An 8,602-nucleotide genomic window follows, 5' to 3' on the forward strand; every position below is an offset into this window, starting at 1 on the left:
ATGACATTAATCAACAAACAACGCTGCTCCCAATAATAGTCCACACATACGAAAAGAGACTAACTATTCATTAATGTGCAATATCAACACCAATGTCTATAACTGTGCAATATCAATATCAGTTTTGGTCATTTTACGCTTTACTTATATATAATATCTTCACTGTTTGACTACTTATTTATTATACTTTCTTGTACTGCTGCAAATGTCGCTGCTGTGGGACTGATGAAGGGAGATCTTGTTTTACTTTACCTTATAAGATTGTTTTCCATTTAAACTCATTGTTTTAAATCAAATGGCGAGAAAGGATGTCATTCGGTATTTAAAAAAGTGTTGGTTTATTTAATGAAAGGGTGAAGTGAAGTTTTTTTAAATGTACTTTATTTGATAAACATTAATAACATTTCAGTAAATACATAAGTTAGCCAAGAGGCTTCATCATAGATATGATTGCAGTGTGGTGCATAGCTGTGAGATAGAACAAATAACAGGAATTCTTTTTTGCCCTGCCATATCGAGGCTGCTACCCTTGTTATATTCAGGCTATGGCTACTACTTCCCTGATGCATATAATCTGTGTAAATACTGTTGTCACTTTAACTTTATGTTGTGGTTTTGTTCCGCCCCTGTAATCTGTGTTTACATTGCGGTGTGAACTGGAGGCGTTGTGTCTGGGTTGGAGTCAATTTCAAAATAAAGATCACATGTCGGCCTTGGGTTTTGCTACAGAGAAACAGCGCCCTCCAGCGGACTCCGGCGGTATGGCAAAAATAACAGAACTTCAGGACCAAACCATTCACTTGATAACGAGGCGATGCGATTACTGGTTACTGAAAAGACGGCAAATAACCACTAAAGCTTAAACATACACGAATATATAAAATGGTGATTTTTAACAAACGCAAACGATTAGACTTGTTACGTTACAGGCTTGTTTGTAATATTTATGAGTGTTTTGTTTCCCGTGCATCGCAATAGAGTGGTACGGTCCAATAGTATTGAAGGCAAAGCTAAAAAAAAAACGGTTTGTTTTCACTGAGAGGAAGAAGCGTTGCTGTAATTCGCTGCTGCAGCGCCGATTTTTAGAAGAAAAAAGGTCGTAACATTTATGTTATAGCTGGTCGTGTTTCGGACTGCAGCTTCCTCTGCTCGCCATGGCTCTGTGCGGGGGTGTCGGAGCCATGGCTTTGCCCAGCGAGCTCATCGTCCACATATTCTCTTTTCTGTCCGACCGAGACAAGCTCCGGGCCTCGACCGTGTGCTCGCGATGGAGGGAGTGCCTCTTCTACCCGGCGCTGTGGACCGAGCTCAAACTGCGGATAGGCGGCGGCTCCAGCTCCGAGGAGACCCCGAAGCTGGAGTTCGTCATGCGCAAGTTCGGCTCCTTCGTGAGCGAGCTGCAACTGGAGCTCGCGCCGGTGGAGGGCTACCTGAGCCCTCTGAACAGCGACCCGTCGTCCACCAGGATGGACCAGCCCGACAGCGACCCGCAGCTCTCCGAGCGATGGAGGGACGCCATGGCCACCTACTTGGACCAGGTGCTGTGTGTGTTCTCCGGCATCCGCAACAACAGGTATTATGTTTGCCAACCTCCACACAAAAAAACAACCTCCCGTGCGTTTGTTTTTATTAATTTTCCGGAATTCGCCTGAACCCCCTCCCTCCTCCCTCCTCCTTTCTCATCCTCTTTCTCCTCCATTTTTGTTGTTTGGTCGTATTTAGTGCGTCGCAGCTAGCTAGGCAGCAGCTAGCTTACTTAGCAAGAAACACCCCGACATTAGGAGTTACGTCATGGGGTCTCGTCTTTGCAGGCTCGCTGAACATCCGACGTTATCTTAATATCTCTGAAAACGTCGTTCGTATATCAGTATCGTATGTACACATACTTAAAAATAACCACACAGACGGATGCTCCTTTAACAACGGGGAGTTAAACGCTCGTCTTTTGTTGCCAGGTCTGTTTTCTACGTTGTCATTGGGGGGTTTTCATCCCAGCAGATACAATGCGGCGGCTACAGGAGGCTTTGTTGGCCTTGACTTGCTGATATCAGCACTGACACACACACACGGGCAGATATTCGGTGTTCACATTTAGCTCTCGGTATGTGAGACGTGAGCATCTATTTGCTGCAGACATAAATTCAAGCCACTTGGCTCATAAAACGTGACTTTGAACGTTCAGCTTCCGGTGCAGAACTGCCTCCCTCTGTTATACCTTCTCCCACATTCTCTTTTATTCTCCACGGTGCTTTGTGGTGTTGAACATCGCACTGGACCCCCCCCAACTCAATAACGATAGCTGCAGGCCCTGTATCGTCTCCTTACCTCCAGATGGCAAGCAAGCAATAAATAAAAGAGATGTTTAGCAGTATGTCATGATAACATGTGCCATACTCACCATTTAGTTTCCATTCGAACCAGTTGACCCCTGGTAAAAACACATGGCAGCTGTCCTATCTAACTTCAGCTCCCATGTTATCAGCCGACGTATGTCCAACTCCAAGGGTACTGGTGCACGTTCAAAAATAACGGATATATGACGCGTTGTTTCTTTACATTACATTACATGTCATTTAGCAGACACTTTTATCCAAAGCGACTTACAATAAGTGCATTTCAACCTAGAGTACAAACTAAGAACAACAAGAATACAGGAAGTAACATTTCCTCAACATAGTCGAACTACAAAAGTACCATAAGTAAGTGCTATCTAAGTGCCACTGAAGTGCTAATCTGTGTTTTAATCCAGATATAGTCGGAAAAGGTGTGTTTTCAGTCTCCGACGGAAGATGTAGAGACTTTCTGCTGTCCTGATGTCAGTGGGGAGCTCGTTCCACCACTGAGGAGCCAGGACAGCAAACAGTCTGGATTTCGAGTGATTAGCTCGAGGTGTAGGAGTCACAAGTCGGTTGGCTGTTGCCGAGCGGAGCGAACGTGCCGGGGTGTACGGTGTGACCATATCCCGGATGTAGACGGGGCCCGATCCGTCTAGAGCACGGTACGCCAGGACCAGTGTTTTGAAGCGGATGCGGTCAGCCACCGGTAAGCAGTGGAGAGAGCGGAGGAGCGGAGTGGTATGGGTGAATTTCGGGAGGCTGAAGACCAGTCGAGCTGCTGCATTCTGGATGAGCTGCAGAGGTCGGATGGCCTTAGCAGGTAGACCAGCCAGGAGGGAGTTGCAGTAGTCGAGGCGTGAAATGATCAGAGCCTGGATCAGAACCTGCGCCGCCTTCTGAGTAAGAAGAGGCCGTATTCTCCTGATGTTGTGCAGCATGTACCTACAGGAACGCGTCGTCGCAGCGATGTTGGCCGTCAGGGAGAGTTGACTGTCGAGTGTCACCCCGAGGTTCCTGGCAGTCAGGGTAGGGGCCAACACAGAGCTGTTGAAGGTGATAGTCAGGTCGTGGGTGGGGAGCCTTTCCTGGAAGGAATAGTAGCTCAGTCTTGTCAGGGTTGATCTTCAGGTGGTGAGCAGACATCCACTGAGAGATGTCAGTCAGACAGGCAGAGATTCGGCCGCCACCTGTGTTTTGGACGGTGGAAACGAGAAGATCAGTTGGGTGTCATCAGCATAGCTATGGTAGGAGAAGCCATGCGAGCGAATGACAGAGCCGAGAGAATTTGTGTACAGAGAGAAGAGGAGGGACCCAGGACGGAGCCTTGAGGAACCCCAGTAGTGAGAGGACAAGGATCAGACACAGATCCTCTCCAAGTTACCCGGTAGGTGCGGTCTTTAAGGTAGGAAGAGAAAGAGCGAGTGCAGTGCCTGAGATCCCCAGATCCTGAAGAGAAGAGATCAGGATCTGGTGGTTCACGGTGTCAAATGCTGCAGAAAGGTCGAGAAGGATAAGGACAGAGGAGAGAGGCTGCTCTAGCAGTGTGAAGCTGCTCAGAGACAGCAAGGAGGGCAGTCTCTGTTGAGTGGCCGGCCTTGAATCCAGACTGGTGAGGGTCAAGAAGGTTGTTACTGTGGAGATAGGAGGACACTTGGCTCAAGATAGCTCGCTCCAGAGTTTTGGAGAGAAAAGGAAGAAGAGAGACCGGTCTGTAGTTGCTGACTTCAGACGGGTCGAGCGTGGGTTTCTTCAGGAGAGGGTTGACTCTCGCCTCCTTCAGAGAGTTAGGGAAACAGCCAGTTTACGATTGTTTTCCCTCACCAAGTGTAGCTGCACATGCTATTTCATTATTTTTTTTTGCTTAGCTCTCAGTTAATTTGCAGGAGGTGGGCTTCATTGAACATGATGCACAACAAGCCCAGGAGGTAGGCCCACGTCATGGTTGTTTGGTCATCTTTTCCCACCATCTACATCGTCCATCTTCCGGACATCGTTGTCAGAAACGGTAGCAGCCGGTCCATTTGTACTGTTTTTCAAAGCGGCAACTTTTGGCGTATAGTCTGCTGCGCGATTGTTGTAAATCTATTTTGGGCTGCAGGTTGTAAAGAGCTCTCGGCGACAGAGCAGCGAAGTGCAAGGGAGACGTGTTTCTGTCACAATAGGAGATGAACCAGCAATATACAGGACCAATGCAGGGCTAGATTAGATTGCACACGATGGTTTACAGTATGAGGTCCTGTAAACCATCGTGTGCAGAGGATCATTTTCCCTCTTCTGATATTTGCATTGGAAATGGTTTAACTTGGTCTAGTTGCTTCTGTTACAAAATCCCAAGCGCCTCTCGTTGCAGGTGAACAAGATACACAACATACGTCAGTTATGACTTCACCAAATGTTGACTGAGCAAACAACAATGAAACCATCACTTTGAGATGATTATGGGGCTGGGTTTGGTCCTCTGTCGAGTCAGTTTGTTCAGAATGAGAACAACACATCTTCAACTTTGCCTTCATTTTGATCTCGACGACGTGGCTGTGTAGTTGTGAAATCCTGTCTTTCAGCCTGGATTATGTGTTTAGAATATTAGCTCATGGCTGGATTGAGAGACGGCTGGTCCACTTCCCGAGTCGGTAACTGTCGTCAGATCATTATATAGTCCTCCGTGTGTTAAACTTGCTTTGTACTACAGGCCACATGACCACATTTTGTCAGAATGGCACAAGGTGAAAACAAAACACATTGTTTCAATCGTTTCTATATATATATATTCCTAACATTCCTTCTCTCTCTCATCCTCTAGAAACCTGCGCAAACTGAGTCTGTATGGGGACACCTGTGTTCTCCAGCAGGAGGGACTTCTGGACCGGTCCAACCTGCACCAAATTCACCAGGGGGACAAAAAGATCAATGAGTAAGCCCGAGTCAAGCAACGTATGAATCGGTGACAGTGGGTTGGATTTAATATATGTTCCTGACCAGAGAGCGCTTACTTGCGTTATGAATAAAATATACTTTATCCGGGTAACAAACACGAAGGGACAAGAAAATATCTTTTATTTCTTTGAAATATTCTGTGAACGTTTGTGTGACAGAGTACTATTCACAAGATGGCGCTGCATTGGTTGGATTTTAAAGCGGCATGGACGGCTTGTCTATGTCCAGTCGGCGGGCGCTCAGCATCTCCAGCATCAACACACAACATCTAACGCACTCGCTGGGTGTGACCGGCTGTCCCTCGCCCGACTGTTAAGCTGCTGTATGAATGAATAATGTAAGGATCACAGTCTCTGAGGAGGGAGGGATCATTCACCGACTGAGACCGGCAAATAATCATGTGATGATTTTAAAATAATCATGTGTGCCAACATGCTCATTAACAAAAGAGATGGGGGGCGTATTTGGTTTTAGTTTTGGTCGTTATGTTCCTATAGAAAGATGCGCAGCCTGCCTGATGTTCAGCAAACGAGATGCGCTGCTCGGTTGGGGAGCAGCGGCTCTCGTGCGTAGAGGAGTCCCATGTTGCGTTCCACCCATTAATGGCGTTAACATCATTTCCTTTTTAAATAATAAGTTTACGGCCATCACAAAGTAGCGCTGTTGTCATCTTCCTTGGTGAAATGAAGCGTGGCTTTGGTCCGCTTCTTCGTCTTCGCTGTGCTTCCTCTAAGGTTTGTCATCGAATTCTGGCACAATTCATCCTCGCAATGAAATATAAATGTGTACTTGACAAAGAAATGTAAAAACCTCCAACACGTGTTTTAATGTTTTAATTCATAACAAAAAGAAACGATTAACAATGTGTAAAGCACTGAAAAGGCTAAACAAAAAAATATATTAAACAGTGCAAAGTGTAATGGCACCGTGTATAAATTACTACAAATCGTTATAATTACTGAATAAAAAAATAATTAGGATCAATGCTTATTTAGATTTTTTCCAATAAATATTGTGTAAAGAGATTCAAAGTTTCCGGCAGTGTCCATGCAGAGCTGGTTGTCATGGCGCACGCGTTCTTACAACACATGACTTTCAGAAAAGCACGCCAGCGCAGAAGAAAGAAATCGGGGCCTCGATCCCGATGGATTGCACAAGCTGCATCGTTTCTAAATCTCTAAATCGCTCAACTGGAACATTTTCCAATCTGCGGCCAAATCCGAAAGTTATGTTGACGTTAATCTCCCCGAAATCAGGCGAACTGACCTTGTTGATGTCGTCGGGATTAACTCCTCATGAATTTGGAGACAATAAGCTTTGTTACGAGTAATGTTACTTCCTTTATGTGGAACTATTATGTATGAATATCATGTATGCGTGTCAGAATGCTCCATTTGGGGACTCCTTTCAACCTACACAGCCCATTGATCCAGATTGTTGAGTATTTCGATGCCTTTTCCTTTTGCTACTCCAGTATTTCTCATTCATGGAAACCAGCGTGTATTCTTCTTGGTGGTCAGCATGATATAAAAATGCTTTGTCGACTCAAACCGTCTGCGTTTGAAGAACCGGCCTGGATGACGTCAGATTGTTTTTGTGAATTTGATCATTAGCTCCATAAAATGTGTTTCAATATAATTGGTCAGATTACGTAGTCTGTGGTTGTGTTTACTCGTCATCGCTCAGTTTAGTATGGTGAAATGTTCCGTCAGGTTGCACAAGTCCAGTGTTTTTCTGTTTCACATCTTTATCTTAGTACAAACATATCTAGTTTTTCTCCTTTCTTCACACATACGGTTAATTCTTGGGATGAAGTTTGTCTTCGATTGGATTTGAACTGGCAGACAGCGCTCTCACGATGTCTTAAGCGACTTCGGGTACTAAGAGAAGCGCTATATAAGACAGGATTATTATTAAATGTTGCGCCGGTGATTTGACGTGATGCTGACCTTCCGCTGTGCTCTGCAGAATCCAGCAGCTGTTCATGGAGCTGCTGTCTCACGGCAGGCAGCTCCGGTGGCTGTCCTGTAGCTTCATGCTGGGTCTGGTGACCCCCAGCTCCTTAGCCTGCCTATCAAATCCTTCAGCGGAGACCCTGCAGCACCTCAGTTTACTGGACCACCAGCTGGGTATGTGTCGGGGTGATTCTTCTGTGTGTCACCGTTCAATTGCGGTTCCATGCAATACGATGGTATATTATACCGTTGTTATATTATGTCTTGTTCAACCTTCCACTCAGGTCCCCTCATCTCGCCGTCAGAGTTGAATCGTCTATCTAATCTTAATTCTTTGGCCGTGGATTTCGCTGATTTGACATCTGAGCTCTGCGCTCTGCTGGCGTCTCCTCAGCGGACGCCGCTGCATCGCCTCTCGCTGCTGCTCAACGGCGCCGCCCTGGAATTCAAACCGCTGGAAGGGACCGCTACCGAGGACGATTGGAAAGCAATGGTAATGCCACACGCGCGTATCTTTGTTTCTCTGTCTCCGAGCCAGGGGGGGGGGAAGATTCCCGGCCAGCGTTTTGCTCCATTTGGTTAAGTTTACCCGATCCTCCCACAGATCCGCGTGAGTGCCAACCTGCGCGTGTACATCATGGCCCTGGAGGTCGACAGCTCGGAGCTCGTCAGGGTCCTGAAGCCCAGCCTCCCGCTGGAGCGCCTCCACCTCGACAGTTACAGCTCGCTGGTGACCGACGGCATGCTGGAGCTCATATCTCAGCAGTACAACAAAACGCTGACTCACTTCCTGCTCCTGAGGGACGACCCCGACTTCCCCGACCTCAGCGTCAACCGGAACGAAGACCCGCTCGTCCTCTTTTCATGGAGGTGCACTCAGCTGGCCGTACTTGTGATACATGGTGAGCGCAGATTGTTGGTTTGGGAATTCTGGTGTGTGCCGGGTCAACTTTGTGGCGGCAGAAACACGTGGTTGTCTTGGTTACAGGTATTCTATAAATCGACTCAGGCGTGGATGCAGTGATCTGAACAGCTTTAGACTTGACTATCGGCTGAAAGCCAAGAGAAACTATAATAACTTTAAATGGACTCAAGATGGGGGATGATGACCATAGGAGGGAATACCATGTAAAAAATCTTGTGTGCATATTATACATATATATATATATATGAGAGCTGTTAATGTACTTCAGTTTGGCGCCAAAGAAAGCACAACAAGGTGAATATAGATCATCAGGTGTGGTGGCGACGCAGACTGTGTATACGAGGAATGATTCGTCAATACTCTTAGCCGGTCACCTCGCTGGTCTCTGGAACAGCTGTGCCCGTCACAGTTAAACGAGATAACGTAAAGCTTTGCCTCGCGTCCCGATGGTT

At 46.6% G+C, this 8,602-nt stretch overlaps 1 protein-coding gene across 2 annotated transcripts in view; it reads left to right on the forward strand.

The window, feature by feature from the left end:
• Positions 1 to 1,068: 1,068 nt before the first annotated feature.
• LOC130201361 (F-box only protein 33) overlaps positions 1,069 to 8,602 on the forward strand; it is a 16,803-nt gene continuing 9,269 nt past the window's right edge. For both annotated transcript variants that reach the window (XR_008833172.1, XM_056426331.1), the window contains exons 1-5: positions 1,069 to 1,573; positions 5,137 to 5,247; positions 7,239 to 7,399; positions 7,510 to 7,718; positions 7,830 to 8,127. Coding sequence is in view for 1 of the 2 variants with exons in the window: in XM_056426331.1 (XP_056282306.1) it covers positions 1,155 to 1,573; positions 5,137 to 5,247; positions 7,239 to 7,399; positions 7,510 to 7,718; positions 7,830 to 8,127 (1,198 nt within the window). In the remaining variant the exon portion in view is untranslated. The remainder of the gene's footprint in view (positions 1,574 to 5,136; positions 5,248 to 7,238; positions 7,400 to 7,509; positions 7,719 to 7,829; positions 8,128 to 8,602) is intronic.

Source organism: Pseudoliparis swirei, chromosome 11, assembly GCF_029220125.1.
Source record: "Pseudoliparis swirei isolate HS2019 ecotype Mariana Trench chromosome 11, NWPU_hadal_v1, whole genome shotgun sequence".
NCBI classification, from domain to species: domain Eukaryota; kingdom Metazoa; phylum Chordata; class Actinopteri; order Perciformes; family Liparidae; genus Pseudoliparis; species Pseudoliparis swirei.